General features: G+C 44.1%; 1 protein-coding gene across 1 annotated transcript in view; it reads left to right on the top strand.

The window, feature by feature from the left end:
- Positions 1–12,805: 12,805 nt before the first annotated feature.
- LOC311137167 (SH3 and multiple ankyrin repeat domains protein 2-like) overlaps positions 12,806–19,170 on the top strand; it is a gene marked incomplete at both ends in the record, with an annotated part of 136,220 nt that continues 129,855 nt past the window's right edge. The window contains 5 exons of the mRNA XM_084171517.1: positions 12,806–13,024; positions 15,597–15,803; positions 17,259–17,330; positions 18,325–18,433; positions 18,949–19,100. Of these exons, the coding sequence (XP_084027643.1) occupies positions 12,806–13,024; positions 15,597–15,803; positions 17,259–17,330; positions 18,325–18,433; positions 18,949–19,100 (759 nt within the window). The remainder of the gene's footprint in view (positions 13,025–15,596; positions 15,804–17,258; positions 17,331–18,324; positions 18,434–18,948; positions 19,101–19,170) is intronic.

Here is a 19,170-nt window from a genome sequence, read left to right as displayed (position 1 = left end):
AACATTGTTTTGTCATTTAGCAGACACTCTTATCCAGAGCGGCTTACAGGAGCAATTAGGACAGCTTTTCCCAAACTCAGTCCTGGGGACACTTTGATTTATGCCCTAGCACTACACAGCTGATTCAAGTAATCAAAGCTTGATGATTAGTTGATTATTTGAATCAGCTGTGTAGTGCTAGGGCAAAAACCAAAGTGTTCACCTCTTGGGGTCACCAGGACCAAGTTTGGAAAACCCTGAATTAGGGTTAAATGCCTTGCTCGAGGGTATATCGACAGATTTTTTCACCTATTTGGCTTAGGAATTTGAATCAGCAACCTTTCGGTTACTGTTCCAACACTCTTAACTGCTAGGCTACCTGCCACCTACCTGTTCTCCAGATAAGTGAGTATTATAGAGTGTGATAGAGAAGAGTGTAATCTAGAGGCAGATAGATAGCAGGTATAATATAAAGCATAACCACTGAGGCACAAGAAACTCTGTGTTTAAATCCACTCTCATCTCATCGTGATACACTGGCTTTCCTGGCTCTGGCAATTCCCTTACACTGTGAGAGGTTAATAAATTATTCATTACCCTTTTGTATCCATAGGGAAGTTCATTTCGCCTGGCTGAGTGTCTCCATGTCTCCGGATGAGTCTCTGACACATAGTCTTAAACAATAACTCTTGGACTTGGGTCGCAATTCAGTCATGTTTAGTAAGGTAACGGGCTGGTGGATCTGGTACCTGAGATTGACATGAATGGAGATGAGCGTAAATGTGTTTCTCTTGATATCAGGGATTTACTCAGGAGAGTGGAACATCATTAGCCTAGTTCCATATTTGTTTGTGCTGTCTCGCCAACTCCTATGCTCATGGTATGAAAAAAAAAAAAATGTATGCACTCACTAACTGTAAGTCGCTCTGGATAAGAGCGTCTGCTAAATGACTAAAATGTAAATGTAAATGGCACGACTGCAAAACAGATTTGGGAACAGGCTAGAACTCAGATGGAAATGTTGTGTAGTTCTGTGTTGACTGGACATGATCCTCTGTTGTGGAAGGTGTCGTTTCAGCTCTACTGAAAGTCACAGCCAACTGCACAGTATAAGCCCGAGGTCAGGGGTGGGTAAAGGACCCGTTTTGTAGGCCCTCAGATAAATCACCCCCCACCCCCCATTGATTTTGTTAGTCAGTCTCAATCAGATATCATATTAAAAACTGTAAAAACTGCAAACATTTCTCTTCCCCCTATGGCAAAATGTGTATAATTGCAGAAAATTAGCTCTAAAACAGCACATTTTCCTCTCCACCCCATTGCAAAACCAGTAGAATTACATGAAATTAGTTATGAAATTGCAACATCTTCTCTCGGGGGGGGGGGGGGGGGGGGGCGCAAACCCGCGAGCAACTGCAGCCTCTCATGATGAGTTCATATGTTTTGTGGCCCCCACCCCCATCAAAGTTGCCCATCCCTGACCTAGGTATTACGAATGATTGATGGACACACTTTTAAGGTGGACATCCTTTTCTAGCAAACTAAACAATTAATTTGTTCAGCAAGTGATGCGTTAATCTGTTCAACCAACAGTATTGGCATTTTACACACCCGTCTGAGACCAAGACGTTCCGACCGGCCTGCTAAACAGTCCTATGTGTGTTGCCCTATTTACTGTGGCATAGCTAGTGATGCTTTCCAGTCGTCCAGAGGAAACAAACTGACTGAGAAGCTAGATCATTAGGCCTCCATCCACTGTGACACTGAGTGATGTTTCTCCCTAACACTGCCTGGGGACTGACAATGTCTTTCTGCTTCATCCGGAATACATAAAATTGGCCTAAATCAAATTGACTCAATATTGTTAGCATGGAGAAGAAATACAGTATTTGATATGGGGTTGTACTTCATAAAGGCCCCGTTTCCTGATTGGTATTTTTGTCTGTTTCATGCTAATATTGAGTTTAAGAAAACATATGTTTGTACAGTAGTGGTGCATTTTTAGGGATGCGTTGTTGGAAATTAGGTTTACATTGTTTCACAGCCGTGCTGGTAATGAGAGCCACATCTAGTCAAACCTTCCTAATGACGCTGTCCAATCAGTGGTCCTGAAATAACAACAGTGTGCATTTCTAGTCGGCCATGGTGAGAACGCGCTCCTCTCTAATTTGAGTGTCTGTTTCAGTAGCTAAACCCATCGCTGTCCTCGTTGTGGTCCTGAAATGATTGCTATTGCATTGACATTATCCCCTCCAGGTGATTTGCAGCTGGATAGTACTGTTTTCTTCATGCATTTATTTGGTGAAATAGAAATGAATTGTAAATCAATCTGGAATATACCGTGATATGAAATGTATGTTATACCGCCTATTCCTATGTGAATTACAGAATCGTTTGCAGTATGTTAGAGGTTCTTGACAACTCTGCCCTGATTCAGGCAGTCAGACGGATGCTGGACGCTAAGCCAATATGTCACACCATCTGGAGTCAAGGTGTTCAGGTGCAGATTGGGCAAAAGTTCACTCTGGGAATGCAAAATCGTAGCATTTTGCTTCTTACAAAACAACTAATGTTGACATGTCAAAATAATTTCACATTGGGAACTCCCAAGAGTTCCTTCCCAATTCCACCCTTGGTTGTGTTCCTCTGGTATACTGGAGGTTTGTTTGTTCACCTTAATATGATTTAGTTCCTCCCTCTGGAGCTGCCCCTGGCCCTGATCCTAGAAGACAGTCAGGGCCACACTGTTGACCCTGTGTGACAGAATGGTCCCTTTTGGTCGACCTCACTGCAGGTTAATGACACCAACAGGGTCACACTAGATCTTTAGAACAGGTCACTGTAGAGTAGATTGTTAAACTAGACACTGTAGAACAGTTGCAGTGCTATACACCAATCACAGTAATAGGTACAGTCACTGAGAGGTGAAACTAGCCCCTGGATCCAGCAGAGTAGAGCCACCCAGGGAAGGGATGTTATGGTCCCTGACTGTGTCAGATTAGCATTTTGGAGTGTTATATCCTCTCTTGCATGACTGAGTTCATTACAGAGTCCCAGCTTGGCCAGCTGATCCCCATCCTATCCACTGGGGTTCTCATTAGCGCCCAGTACACAGTAAATGGGCTAGATGCAAGACTGACCGGGACTTAAAGTACAGGGTTTCGGTTATAGTGCACACTTGTATTGCTGTACAGTACACTTTGATCTTATCATACTGCATGAATAGAAAGTTAGAGATTTTGAATAAGGTCTGCCTAAGGTGTTATCCGAATTAACTTCAAAGCCGAAACCCATATCCTCTTACCTCACGTGTCATACTTTTAGCTACCTTGGGTTTGACATTTTGACAATGGTTCTGTCTGGCATTGGCTTTCACTTTGCAGAGATTCTTTCTGGGCCCAGCACGCTTTAACAGTGTGCTGTAACACCCATGTAATATCCAAGGTATATCAGTATCAGACTTGCTGTGCTAGGCAACTGTTTAATTGCCTCCAAGACCCTATAGGCTAAACAACCATTTAACAAGCCAACATGATACTTCCTTCCTTCTGAGTCTAGCGTGTCTCATGGTGATTCAAAGGGGTCTGTGTGTGTTTCCGTGGTGATTGGAGGAGTCTGGAGGAAGTGGAGGCGACAGACAGTCATGATGAATGATGTAGCTGTCTGGAGAAGATGCTCTAGGGAGGTAATGTGCTGCTGGAGTACTTTTTATGGAGCTAGTCATTTTTCGACTGTGGCTGTGGCCTCGTCTGGACTGGACTGGACTGGACTGAGGGAGAACCACAACGTAGAGTGTTTACTGGATCACAAAAATGACTGTAAAGTCGCAACGGTTTGAGCTACAAACTATTATGACCCCACTATGAAAAGCTGAGACTCACGAATGCACATCTAATGTTTTGCTCTATGACGCTCACATGCCACACAAGAGTCGTTAGAAGGTAAGAAGTTCTTCTACATAGAATATCATAGGAAATCCCAGCACATAGTGTCTATAATACTGTAATAAGCTCACATAGTTGCTGTCACAAACTCCAAACTCCACACAGTTGCCACTGACTAGTTGGACATCCATTTCCCACTGAGCAAACAATTTCTGTACTTACAGCATTCTTATAAATGCATTATTTATCAGGTTTTTGCTTGGTGGACCTTATTTGTTTATTGACATTTGTCAATAAAACTCATGAATACAACTTTTTATATCAAATTGTTTTGTGTTCTGCTTGTAGCCCTGGTTGGCCTGAAAATAAAATGGTAAAACACTTCAATGTGAGCCTAAATATGAGTGCAGAGCAAGCATATTAATTAAAGTAGTGAATTTCTGCTTTTTCACTGTGGGAGGCCTCGGACGAATTGAGTTTTTAAGATGCTATTCTCACACTGCTATTCTCTTATTGCAGGATGGATCTCACCACTTGATACTGTCAAGGTCATGGCATATGATTTCAAGCTGCCCATCAGTTTCTTGGCTGTCTGAAAACAACAAGTAGAAAAGGTTCTGGTCTGCTTCCTTTACTTCACAGCTCAGTTTTAAATTACATTTGTGAGCAGTGATTGAGAAACTCTCAGCACAGAGCTATAAAAGGGAAGTCAATGACAATGAGAACCAGGCATCACACAGTGAGAGAAATGGGCAGGAAATGAACTAAAGGAAGGACAGTAGAACCATTTTAAACACATAATGGCTTGGGTCTCAATTACTGTATGAAGTGGTATCAGTCAAATATAACCAGTATAAATATCTAGCCTACATACAGCGTTTTCTATTTGAAAAACGTCCCTGTTGGACAGAATTGGGGTTGTGACAAAGTGTTATTGTAAAATGTATTTTGAAGCATCATCAATATCCAATTTTAAAGCAGTGCCTGTTCGAATTAAGGATACCGGTAGTAGTGTGTGAAAGTGTGTCATCCAGTATGTCATCCAGAGCTCTAAACTAGGGCAACAATATTGCAAAGGCTACATGGTATGTGTGTACTGGAGAGCTCCCATCACGTGACGTCAGATGCCCCAGGTTTTGGTGGTCAGATTTGGAGAGAGTGCAGGATAATCCAAAATGCGCCTGAACAGGTATTTCAATACATCCATATCTCACCCAATTATCAATTTGTCACGATCGTTTACGGACAAGAAGGACCAAGGCGCAGCGTGATAAGCGTACATGTTTATTACAACTGTGCAAACACGACAAAACAACAAACAAACGATACGTGAAGTCTTAAGGTACACACAACAAACCTATACGGAACAAGATCCGACAACCCACTAGTGCCAACAGGCTACCTAAGTATGGTACCCAATCAGAGACAACGAGCTACAGCTGCCTCTGATTGGGAACCACCCTGGCCAACATAGATCTAAACGATCTAGAAACTAAACATAGAAAACACAACATAGAAACTACACACCCTGGCTCAACATTTAAGAGTCCCCAGAGCCAGGGCGTGACAGTACCCCCCCCCCCAAATGTGTGGACTCCGACCGCGCAACCTAAACATAACAGGGTGGGGGCCGGGTGGGCATTCCGCCTCGGAGGCGGATCCGGCTCCGGGCGTGACCACCACCTATTATCCGCCTCCCTGTTGCGCCCCTGGTCTGGTCTGGACCTCGGCGCGCTGCTTCCCCTCTCCTTCTTCCCACGAAGTACCAAGCCCTGTCTGGACCCTGGTGTGGGAGACCCCGAACCTAGAGAGGGGCTGACGTCTGGGTCTGGACTGGAACCGCTGACTGGAGCTGGACCCGACGATGGTGGAGCGAACTGCTCTGACTCCGGCGTGGAGCTGCTGACCGGAGCTGGATCAGGCACCGGTGGAGCGGACTGCTCTAGCTCCGGAGTGGAGCAGCTGACCGATGCCGGACCAGGCACCGGTGGAACAGGCACGGGCCGTGCCGGACTGGACACACGCACCACTGGCTTTGATGCGAGGAGCAGGAACAGGCCGGACCAGGCTGGCGACGCGCACCACTGGCTTGGTGCGAGTGACAGGAACAGGCCGGACCGGGCTGGAGACGCGCACCACTGGCTTGGTGCGAGGGACAGGAACAGGCCGGACCGGGCTGGAGATGCGCACCACTGGCTTGGTGCGAGGAGCATGAACGGGCCAGGCCGGACTGGGAACACGCACCACTGGCTTGGTGCGGGGAGCAGGAACGGGCCGGGCCGGACTGGGAACACGCACCACTGGCATGGTGCAGGGAGCAGGAACGGGCCGGGCCGGACTGGGAACACGCACCACTGGCTTGGTGCGAGGAGCAGGAACGGGCCGGGCCGGACTGGGAACACGCACCACTGGCTTGGTGCGGGGAGCAGGAACGGGCCGGGCCGGACTGGGAACACGCACCACTGGCTTGGTGCGGGGAGCAGGAACGGGCCGGGCCGGACTGGGAACACGCACCACTGGCTTGGTGCGGGGAGCAGGAACGGGCCGTACCGGAGGGGTAAGTGAAATGTACAGGGAGTACACTGAGGAGCCCCCGTGTTTAGGGTCAGTGTGGCGGATGTGTTGTTGCCTACCCTCACCACTTGGGGGCGGCCCGTCAGGGAGTCCAGGATCGAGTAGCAGAAGGAGGTGTTTAGTCCCCGGGTCCTTAGCTTAGTGATGAGCTTGGAGGGCACTCTGGTGTTTAACGCTGAGCTGTAGTCAATGAACAGCATTCTCACGTAGGTGTTCCTTTTGTCCAGGTGGGAAAGTGCAGTGTGGAGTGCTATAGAGATTACGTCATCTATGTATCTGTTGGGGCGGTATGCGAATTGGAGTTGGTCCAGGGTTTCTGGGATGATGGTGTTGATGTGAGCTATGACCAGCCTTTCAAAGCATTTCATGGCTACAGATGTAAATGCTACAGGGCGGTAGTCATTTAGGCTTGTTAACATGGCGTGCTTGGGCACAGGGACTAGTGTGGTCAGCTTGAAACATGTAGGTATTACAAACTGGGTCAGGGAGAGGTTGAAAATGTCAGCGGGCCAGTGCATGTTCTGAGTTAGGGCTGGGCGAAATGGCCTAAATATCATATCTCGATCTTTTCAAACTTATGGGCGATTCACGAAATATACCTCCATTTTTTTTATGTTTTGTTTAAATAAACGTTGTTGAACAATTAATTGTCAAAACACTACATTTCAAACAGTCAACAATAATCGAATGAATTCAGGGCTGGTGAAGTTATACCTAGGCTAAAGACACAGTGCATTCAGAAAGTATTCAGACCCCTTGACTTTTTCCACATTTTGTTACTGTCACGCCCTGACTCTGGGGACTCGTATATGTTGAGTCAGGGTGTGTATGTTCTATGTTGTGTATTTCTATGTTGGTGTTGGCCGGTGTGGTTCCCAATCAGAGGCAGCTGTAGCTCGTTGTCTCTGATTGGGGACCATACTTAGGCAGCCTATTGGCACTAGTGGGTTGTGGGATCTTGTTCCGTGTTAGGTATGTTGTTTGTGTACCTTGGACTTCACATTTCGTTTCTTGTTTTGTCGTTGTGTTTAATAGTCAAATAAACATGTATGCATATCACGCTGCGCCTTGGTCTGACCCGTTCATCAACGATCGTGACAGTTACGTTACAGCCTGTCACGCACGTTGACTGATGACTCGTGGAACCAAGGCGCAGCGTGATAAGCGTACATCTTTAATGATACACAACACACGAACAAAACAACAAAACGAAATGATACGTGAAGTCCTGAGGTTACACACACCAAACCTTTACGGATCAAGATCCCACAAACTAACTGGTGCCAACAGGCTGCCTAAGTATGGTCCCCAATCAGAGACAACGAGCTACAGCTGCCTCTGATTGGAAACCACCCTGGCCAACATAGATCTAAACGATCTAGAACAAAAAACATAGAAAACTAAACATAGAAAAATCCACACCCTGGCTCAACATTTAAGAGTCCCCAGAGCCAGGGCGTGACACAGCCTGATTTTTCTTTTAATCCCTCATCAATCTACACAGAATACTCCATTATAACAAAGCAAAAACAGGTTTTTTGAAATCACATTTACATAAGTATTCAGACGCTTTACTTAGTACTTTGTTGAAGCACCTTTGGCAGCGATTACAGCCTCAAGTCTTCTTGGGAATGACGCTACAAGCTTGGCACACATGTATTTGGGGAGATTCTCCTATTATTCTCTGCAGATCCTGTCAAGCTCTGTCAGGATGGATGGGGAAAGTCGCTGCACAGCAATTTACAGGTCTCACCAGAGATTTTCGATTGGGTTCAAGTCTGGGTTCTGGCTGGGTCACTCAAGGTCAGTCAGAGACTTGTCCCGAAGCCACTTGGCTGTGTGCTTAGGGTCGTTGTCCTGTTTGAAGGTGAACCTTCGCCCCAGTCTGAGGTCCTGAGCGCTCTGGAGCAGGTTTTCATCAAGGATCTCTCTGTACTTTGCTCTGTTCAACTTTCTCTCGATACTGACTAGTCTCCCAGTCCCTGCCGCTGAAAAACATCCCCACAGCATGATTCTGCCACCACCATGCTCCACCGTAGGGATGATGCCAGGTTTCCTCCAGACATGACGCTTGGCATTCAGGCCAAAGAGTTCAATCTGGGTTTCATCAGACCAGAGAATCTTGTTTCTCATGGTCTGAGAGTCCTTTAGGTGCCTTTTGGCAAACTCCAAGCGGGCTGTCATGTGTATTTTACTGAGGAGTGGCTTCCATCTGGCCACTCTACCATAAAGGCCTGATTGGTGGAGTGCTGCAGAGAAGGTTCTCCCATCTCCACAGAGGAACTCTGGAGCTCATTCAGAGTGACCATCGGGTTCTTGGTCACCTCCCTGACCAAGGCCCTTCTCCCCCGATTGCTCAGTTTGGCCGGGCGGCCAGCTCTAGGAAGAGTCTTTGTGGTTCCAAACTTGGTCCATTTAAGAATGATGGAGGCCACAGTGTTCTTGGGGACCTTCAATGCTGCAGAAATGTATTGGTACCCTTCCCCAGACCTGTGCCTCGACACAATCCTGTCTCGGAGCTCTACGGACAATTCCTTCTACCTCATGGCTTGGTTTTTGCTCTGACATGCACTGTCAAATGTGGGACCTTATATAGACAGATGTGTGCCTTTCCAAATCATGTCCAATCAATTGAATTTACCACAGGTGGACTCCAATCCAGTTGTAGAAATATCTTAAGGATGATCAATGGAAACAGGATGCACCTGAGCTCAATTTCGAGTCTCATAGCAAAGGGTCTGAATACTTATGTAAATTAGGTATCGCATTAAATGTTTTTGTACATTTGCAAGAATTTCTAAAGACCTGTTTTCGCTTTGTCATTATGGGGTATTGTGTGTAGATTGATGAGGGGGAAAGATATTTAATCAATTTTAGAATAAGGCTGTAACATAACAAAATATGGAAAAAGTCAAGGGGTCTGAATACTTTCCGAATGCTCTGTAGACAGGTGTGTGCCTTTCCAAATCATATCCAATCAATTGTATTTACCACAGTTGGTCTCCAATCAAGTTGTAGGAACATCTCAAGGATGATCAATGGAAACAGGATGCACCTGAGCTCAATTTCGAGTCTCATAGCAAAGGGTCTGAATACTTATGTAAATAAGGTATTTCTGTTTTCACTTTGTCATTATGGGGTATTGTGTGTAGATGGATTCATCCATTTTAGAATAAGGCTGTAACGTAACAAAATGTGGAAATAGTGAAGGGGTCTGAATACTTTCTAAATGCACTGTAAGCCTTCCACAACCATAAGACCCACTAATTATTTTATTATTTTATCAAAATAGTTTAACCTGCTTTTTTGGGGGCAATAATCACTAATCTGTCTATGAAAATGCCATTTTCTGTTACAAATTTAACTAGAACCATGCATAATGCACATTCACTAATAATGACTTCTACAATAACTTCTTGTAGCAGGAATTAGGCTATAGAAAATGAACACAGGTCTCATCAACAATCTCTCAAGCCCACGTGCTAGTGATTAGCCAGCTAATCTTTATATTTAAAGTTTAGTCAACTTGGATCTATTTGCTAGCCAACAAGGTTGAACTGTTGAATTGTTATGAAAACACCCCTGTGTCTGTCTCCAAATGTTTGAAAAGCATATTAGTCTGTCCACTTTGTTCAGATATTGAAATTAAATGGCCTACCTTTTTTCTCAGAATGAGGATGAGTTGCCAATTCCTTATATAATAATTGTGTTTTATGCTTATTGCACATTTATAAAACACAGACTAGACAACTAGTATAACAATCTTTGGCTAAAATGCTGCTAGCAGCACATGGTACCCCCATGCCTTGCACAACAAATTAGGCATTCATTTTCCAGAATCAATGTTCATTGATACTCTCGTTTTAGTAGTGTCTGCTCTGCACGCAATTTGAGTAGTTGATACATTAAAAGGGTATCGTTAGAAAAGTTAACTTCTCTATTACAGTAAAATAATGTCTCAATCTGTTTTGTTGTCCATATGACCGATTCTGTTGGACCAAACCTCAAATGCAAATAGAGAGATGTAATCTCTCAACTTTGTTGGCATGAGAGGCAGGGGTAGGGGTATGGTGTGTGTGTGTAAACCATAGAGGAAGAGGCGAAGCGAGAGGTTTCAGTCTCGCTAAAATCTGTCCAAAATAAGGCCAATGCATCACGTCATTATATACAGATCTCTGGTGTAAATGGGAAGGTCCACACAGCACAGAGGGGTGAAGGAGACGAAACCAAAAATACAACATGAGAACAAGCAGACATAAACGCTCATAAAAACAAAAGCCTTACTCTGAGTACGCGTCCTGGTACTCTGTCTGGCCCTGCGGCCTTGTGAATGTTAACCTGTTTTAAGGTCTTACTCACATCAGCTATGGAGAGTGTGTATCACAGTCGTCTGGAACAGCTGGTGCTCTCATGCATGGTTCAGTGTTGCTTGCCTCGAAGCGAGCATAGAAGGCATTGAGCTCGTCTGGTAGGCTTGCGTCACTGGGCAGCGCGACTGGGTTTCCCTTTATAATCCGTGATAGTTTGCAAGCCCTGCCACGTCCGACGAATGCCAGAGCCGGTGTAGTAGGATTTGATCTTAGTCCTGTATTAACGCTTTGCCTGTTTGATTGTTCGTCTGAGGGCGTAGTGGGATTTCTTATAAGTGTCCGGATTAGTGTCCCGCCCCTTGAGCTCAGTGCGGATGTTGCCTGTAATCCATGGCTTCTTGTTGGGATATGTATGTACGGTCTCAGAAGGATAGAGTTATGGTCAGATTTGCCAAATGGAGGGCAAGGGAGAGCTTTGTACGCGTCTCTGTGTGTGGAGTAAATGTGATCTAGAGTTTTTTTCCTCTAGTTGCACATGCTGGTAGAAATTAGGTAAAACGTATTTTGGTTTTCCTGCGTTAAAGTCTCCGGCCACTAGGAGCGCCGCCTCTGGATTAGCATTTTCTTGTTTGCTTATTGCCTTATACAGCTCGTTGAGTGCGGTCTTAGTGCCAGCATCGGTTTGTGGTGGTAAATAGACAGCTACGAAGAATATAGATGAAAACTCTCTTGGTAAACAGTATGGTCTACAGCTTATCATGAGGTACTCTAACTCAGGCGAGCAGAACCTTGAGACTTCCTTAATATTAGTGATTGTGCACCAGTTGTTGTTGACAAAGAGACAAAGATAATTGTTCCGACTTCAAAAGCACTTAAACACAATAATGTTGGATTTATAGTTTCCCACTTACCACAAGCATGCGAATGCCCCAATAATGTAACTTTAAAGTATAATAAACAATGTTAACATTTCTATTCGAGTGTGATCTTTTGCATAACAACCGTGGAACATGTTTAGCTATAGGAATATGCTTATACACGCTAGCAACACGAGTAAACATTAGCAAACATTCTAAATCAGTTTTTGGCGCCAAATGAGGGGATATGAATCACGTCCCAATGATATCTCCTTTCTCCTGAAGTGTGCACTCACTTGTTCACTACTTCCCACAACCTAAAAGCATTGGATTGGTGGAGACATGGGTGAGTGGAGGTTTCCACCATATTTCTTATTCCAGTTATTTCCTTTCATATCAGTGAAGGGAAGTGAACAGGTGCACACTTTGGGAGGAAGGAAAGATAATTGGGATATAGCATTGTCATAGTCCTGTTTGTATGTTTGACATTGTAATAAATGTATGGATCTGGGTGAGCCTGTCTCTTCTCTCCTCTCTCCTATCTCTTCTCCCTCCCCCGGCCACAGTCCAATATCAGGCCCGACGTACAGTGAGAAGGAGATGGTCCACAGTGTGCGTGTGTGTGTGTGTGTGACGTCGTGTGTGTGTGTGACGCTGTGTGCGCGTCAGTGTGTGAAGTACACTATGTTTGTATGTGTATCTGTGTCTGTAATTGTATGGTTTCTACGTAACACTGTGTCCTCCCTTCTCTCGCTCTCTCTCCCCTCCTCCTTCTCTCTTGCTGGCCTGACCAGTAGAGTATCATTCCTCGGTGCCCAATGTCCAGTGAGGAGGAGATGGACCAGAACTTTTGTGTGTGTGCATATGTGTGTGTGTATAAAGTACACTGTGTAATATCCCTTCTTTCCTCTCTTCGCTCCCTCCCCCGGCAACAGTGTAGTACAGTATCATGCCTCGAAGCCCAACGTTGAGTCCGGAGATGGCGTGTTTGTGTGTGTTAGTATTTTATGTGTGAAGTACACTGTGTCTGTGTGTTTATCTGGGGTTGGTTACTGTATAATGAAGTCCTCTATCCCTGGCACGGCTACAGTAGAGTCCAGCATGCCTCGTAGCCTGACCTTCTGAGCTTGTGTGTGCGTTAGTAGTATATACTGTATAATGTACACTGTGTAACACTGTCTCCTCTCTCCAGTAGAGTATCATGCCTCGGAGTCCTACGTCCAGCGAGGAGGAGATGGCCCAGAGTTTCTCTGACGGGTCTGGAGGTTTTGAGACAGACAGCTCCAAGGAGTTGCCTGGCCATGGAGGACCTGGAGGGGAAAGGGCCAGCAGAAGGACCGGCAGGAGGGCAGAGAAGGATAGGGCCGCCCGCAGGGAGTCACTGGTCTTCTGTGTGGTCATCCCTGACCTGCAGCAGTCTGTGAGTACACACTTCTGTCTCTGTAAATTATTTTCTTATCATACTGCAGTAATATGCAATCTAAATCCAGTTCAAAGCCAAAACATAAGCACCTTTCACTTTCCATTTGTGTTGTCATCCCTGACCGACAGTAGTCCGTGAGTAGGGACAGGGACATAACTTTTTTGTTTGTTGCATATTAGTCATTTAGTAGACAGTCTTATCCAGAGTGACTAACAATCAGTGCATTCAACTAAAGTAGGTAAAACAACGACCTCAGATGCAGTAATTTTATAACTAACGTTTCGACAGACAAGCTGTCTTCATCAGGGTATAATGACAAACACTGCGGGTCACTAGTTTATATAGTTTGGAAGGACACACACAGGTGTCTGTAATCATAGCCGGGTGTGGATTAACGACCACGTCACAATCATTGCAAGGAAAACAGGAAAGAAAACAGCAGCTATCTGCCAAATCAGTGCTAGTGAGAGTAGAAAAATATTTGGGATGCTGCATGCTGGTTGGAATTACGACATACCGGTAGTTTGTTACTGCGTGTTGCTTATGTGAAAGACTGAACCCTAGGCTAGTAGAATTGTTAGTAAAGCACAAAGCTGTTAAAAAATGAGGTCATAGCTATTGTGGGATATTTGCGCCAACCTAGCTGCATATAGTCAATATGAAAGAGCGAGCTACAATAGCTATGTACTGTATAATGTATAAACTGAAAGTCACACTGTTCTCAGCCGAGCAGTTAGATAGATACAGTGTCATCAGAAAGGATTCACACCCCTTGGCTTTTTCCACATTTTGTTGTGTTACAGCCTGAATTTATTATGGATGACATTTAGATTTCCTTCACTGGCCTACACACAATACCCCATAATGTCAAAGTGGAATTATGATTTTTGAAATGTTTACAAATTAATAAAAACTGAAAAGCTTAAATGTCGAGTCAATAAGTATTCAACCCCTTTGTTGTGGCAAACCTAAATAGGTTCAGGAGAAAAAAATGTGCTTAACAAGTCACCCAATGCATTGCATGGACTCACTTTGTGTGCAATAATAGTGTTTAACATGATTTTTGAATGACTACCTTATGTCTTCACCCCACACATACAATTAGCTTTAAGGTCCCTCAGCCGAGCAGTGAATTTGAAACACAGATTCAACCACAAAGGGATGTTTTCCAATGCCTCTCAAAGAAGGGCACCTATTGGTAGCAGATATTGAATATCCCTTTGAGCATGGTGAAGTTATTGATTACACTTTGGATGGTGTATCATGTTATGGGTATGCTTGTAATTGTTAAGAACTGGGGAGCTTTTCAGGATGTAAAAGAAACGTAATAGAGCTAAGCACAGGCAAAATCCTAGAGGAAAACCTGGCTCAGTCTGCTTTTCATTAGATACTGGGAGATTCATTCACCTTTCAGTAGAACAATAACCTAAAACACAAGGCCAAATCTACACTGGAGTTGCTTACCAAGAAGATTGTGTATGTTCCTGAGTGGCCGAGTTACAGTTTTGACTTAAATCTACTTGAATATCTATGTCAAGACCTGAAAATGGTTGTCTAGCAAATGATCATCAACCAACTTGACAGAGCTTGAAGAATTCTGAAAAGGATAATGGGCAAATGTTGCATAATCCAGGGGTGGAAAGCTCTTAGAGACTTACCCAGAAAGACACATAGCTGTAATCGCTGCTAAAGGTGCTTCTACAAAGTATTGACTCAGTGGTGTGAATACTTACATACATTAGATATTTCTGTATTTCATTTTCAATACATTACGACATTTGTCTAAAAACATGTTTTTACGTTGTCATTATGAGGTATTGTGTGTAGATGGGTATAATTATATATACTTTTTCATCCATTTTGAATTCAGGCTGTAACACAACAAAATGTGGAATAAGTCAAGGCGTATGAATACTTTCTGAAGGCACTGTATGTAAGAGGGAGAAAAAAAGCAATTGAAAATCAATAGCTAGGTTATTCAGCCACAAAACATAGATTTTCTTGCTGAGAAGAAGTGCTGTTGTTTTTCAAATGCCTTATCAGAAATGAACACACACTCTCAGATAAACCCCCTAGGATTTTCTGGATAACAGGCATAATGCATTGCTATAATCCTTACTAATTGATTGAGCTAATTCCAGTTGTTTTCTTCCACCAATACTGTGTAGTGTGCACCTCTGCCAAATGACTTAATGAATATGGAATGATAATATTTGTCCTGCTTCTGTTGGGAAGAGGCTAGCTAATTACTGTAGCAGAATATAATTAGTAGACATTTACATACTGTTCTATACTGGACTTCCTAGTCTATTCTACTGTAAATAAAAGCCTATATTCACAGCCATTGTCTCACTGGCAGGGAGACGTGTGCTATTGTTTGTCCAGATCCATCTGTTAGCACCTGCTGCCAGAATGTAAAATCTGCATGTGTATGTTAGAAGCAGAAATGTATGCTTTTTAAACCCAACGCCAGCTGTCGTCTAATGTTTTGGAGCAGAAATGTATGTTTAAACTCCAGGTTTGGTATGTTAGTATGATCTTTACATGTGTTGTCTTTGTTTTGGAGCAGACATGTATGAGGTTTAAGCCCGAGGCCACCGTGTGGGTTGCTAAGCAGCAGATCCTGTGTACACTGACCCAGACGTTGAGGGACGTGCTGAACTATGGCCTGTTTCAGCCCGCTGTGGAGGGCCGCAAGTCTGGCTTCCTGGACGAAGAGCGCCCCCTCAAAGACTACCCCACTCCCACCAGCATCAAGGGGGTTCCAACTCTAGAGGTACAGTAACAGTACTGCTTTGATCCATCCCTCAGGTCCAGCCCTAACCCTAGCCCTAGTCCTAACCCTAACCCTAGCCCTAGTCCTAACCCTCAGACTAACTCCCCCACCATCAGCAAAGGGATCCCAACTCTGGTGGTACAGAAACAGTACAGCTCCATTAGTCTGTATTGTCAAACGCACATCCATCACTGATTGCTCCACAACATACAGTACCTTCATCAGGCTATTACTGTTTTGATCTTCGTCTTGTCAAATAGATGCACTCATGGCTCAAAACGTTATACTAGCCTATAGAGTATGTGGTGGAGCAATCGTGTGTGCATTGCAGGCCCTACTTAATTCATCCAGTATTGCTCCATCCCTCAAGTCCAGTCCTCCTGTATTGGCAAACGTACGCCACTGATTGCTCTACAACATACCTTTATTAGGCAAGTACGACGTTGTAATGGATTGTGTGTGTGGGCCCTACTTCCTACATTTCTCCAGCACTGCTCCATCCCTGCGGTCCAGTAACACAGCACTGGACACACTGCTGAACCCCACCCAGGGCTGCTGTATAAGCACTTCTCCTGGTTGATCATTATCAAAGAATCTGGAGAAATTCAGCCACTTAATGAATGATCAAGGGACTGCATCACTATAATAAGTCTTGTTTTCCAAACAGCTCGGCTGGATTGTGATGAGGCGGCATAGCTGGAAACTCCATTCTTGGCTCCCTCTCTCTGTTCTTTGTTCTATATAGCCTCAGTCAGCGGTCCCCTGGTATCACTACTACTTAATTATTGCCTGCCTGGGTGATCTTTTCTAGTATAGTACACCTTAGTTACTTAGTATTAGACATATGTATCACCAGTTCTGGGCCAGTATTCATAAAGTGTCTCAGAGAAGTGCTGATCAGTTTTGCCTTTAAGATCATAACTGAGGCTTTATAGAACAATGCTATGGACAGGGGGGACCTGATCCTAGATCAGCGCTCTTACGCTGAGAGGATTTTGTGAATACGGGCCCTGGGTATGATTGGGAAGTCATCTTTTTTGAATCCCCTACAGTTTCGTTATAAGAGCAAGGTCTACCAAAAACCCAATGTGAACGTTTCCATAGCTGGAAACTCCCTCTTGGCTCCCTCTCTCTGTTCTTTGTTCGATATAGCCCCAGTCAGGGGTCCCCTGGTAACGCTAGTACTTGACTGAAGTCTTAATTACTGCCTGCTTCTTCTACTGGTAGTTGTACTACTTACTTAGTTTTGAATATATGGATCACCAGTGTCAGTGCTGCAGGGTATGATTGTGGCTGTTTTGTTAGTCAGGATCATTACGAGATGATTATAAGAGACATTATAGGGTGGTCATGCTCATGATAAGTCTTACAATGCATTACAACAACATCATAATGCATTATTACCTGTTGGCTTTAAGTGAAGCGTTTCCTTTAATACCCTTCTCCTATTTACAGTTCCGTTACAAGAGCAGGGTCTACCAGCAGCCCAATGTAAACGAAAAGGAGATTGCCAAAATCCACACGGAGGTGAGAAAAATAAATGAGGCTCTATATTCCCTTTTTCACTTCTTTCAGGTTGTACAATAGATTCATTATATTCACTGCAATGACTTTGAATATCAATTGCTGGTGTCATTTATTGTATTGGATCAGGTGAAAGCTATACCTTGGACAGGTATACCCTTTTCACACTATGTATCCGCCAATGATGGAACCGTGCTGGAAAGGTCAATGAAGAAAAGAAAATTTCAGCGGCAGTAGAGTATGGCTCAAGACACTACAGTCGTGTGAAAAATGATATTATTAACGGAGCTTGTCTTTGAGATTTTCATTGTATTATGAGTGAAAGAACATCTCAGGTCCTTTCTCTGTAATACTGATCAAATCAATGCACTATTCGGCTACAAGCTGAATATAAAGTGTAAATTATTGAAGTGCATTACTTCCATGGGCTCAATATTTAGCAGGTACGTATTTTAACACAGAACAAGATGGAGTATTGGATTGAGACAGAAAACGACTGAGTCCAGGATAATTCCTATCACTGTCCGGGAATGCCATACTAAATAATTCACCTATCAAATTCCATCCCTGCTGTTTTCCCTGTTCTTTCAAGTCCACTCTTCCTTTGTGTGTGTTTGTTTGCGCGTGTGTGTGTGTGGTGTGTGTGTTGGAGTTGTTCAAAGTGTGTGTAGCTGCGTTAGAGTGCTCTGGTCAGCGTCAGTCCCCCTGTAGTGTCTCTGTCCTGCCTGAAGGTTGCAGGCGAGCCTCTCTCCCTTTTTGCCTGGCACTGTTCAGTTCAGCTCAGCTCTGGGACCTGCTCTCTTAGCTATTTATAACTGGCCTGGAAAGCAGCACATGTGTCCCTGGTCCCTGGGGAAAGCACCATGAGAAGAACAGCAGTGCAGAGACCTGTGTAACCATCATCTGACCTCCCTACTGTACCAACCTCCCTGTATCACACATCCGTCCTCTCTCTCTCTCTCTATCTATCTCTCTTTCTGCTCCCTCCTACTCCTAGGCCAACTATAGGAAATTCATGGACCACATTCAGCATCACCAGCTGGATAAAGTGGCAAAGATGCTGGAGAAAGGCTTCGACCCCAACTATCATGACCCTGAAACTGGTGGTACGCCACACATACACACACACACACACACACACACACACACACACACACACACACACACACAGGCTCTGTCTCAATATTGTGATGTGCACCTCATGTTGTATTATACAGCAGCTGCTTCTGAGAAGTAAACAGTGTCCAATCAATTATGAATGGCTTAGTTTGTTGTAAATGGAAATTAGAGATCAGCTCACCTCAAATGTTTCAAAAGTCTCAGTCTACGGCCACAGTACAATTGCTTGTGTTTTTGTGCACCTTCATTCTGTGGTACTTACAGGGCTGGTTTCCAGGACAAAGCCTAGTCCTGGACTACAAAGTTATTTCGATGGCCATTCTTCTTTGAACATGCCTTCTATTCCAGAACTAGCCTTCTATTCCAGGAAACTTACCCATAACATTTTATTTGATGATGTTAATGCAATAACATATATATATATATATATATATATATATATATATATATATATATATATATATAACACTAAACAACACCATGTTGTGTGTTTGTTTTGTAGAAACTCCACTGACCTTTGCAGCCCACCTGGACAATATGGCGCAGGTCATCGTTGTGTTGAAACAAGGTGGAGCACATTTGGACTTCAGATCACAAGATGGGATGACCGCTCTCCACCATGCAGTCAGGGCCAAGAATCAGGCCATGCTGAAGGTTATCCAGTAACTCTATGCCTTTTACAGCTAATATAAAGTCGGCCACAATTCCCTCTCTACCCCTTGGC

The sequence above is a fragment of the Coregonus lavaretus genome (genome assembly GCF_964263955.1).
Source record: "Coregonus lavaretus genome assembly, chromosome: 11".
In the NCBI taxonomy this organism is placed as follows: Eukaryota; Metazoa; Chordata; class Actinopteri; order Salmoniformes; family Salmonidae; genus Coregonus; species Coregonus lavaretus.
The sequence above is the reverse complement of the archived record's forward strand: the minus strand, read 5'-3'. Positions and strand labels throughout refer to the sequence as shown.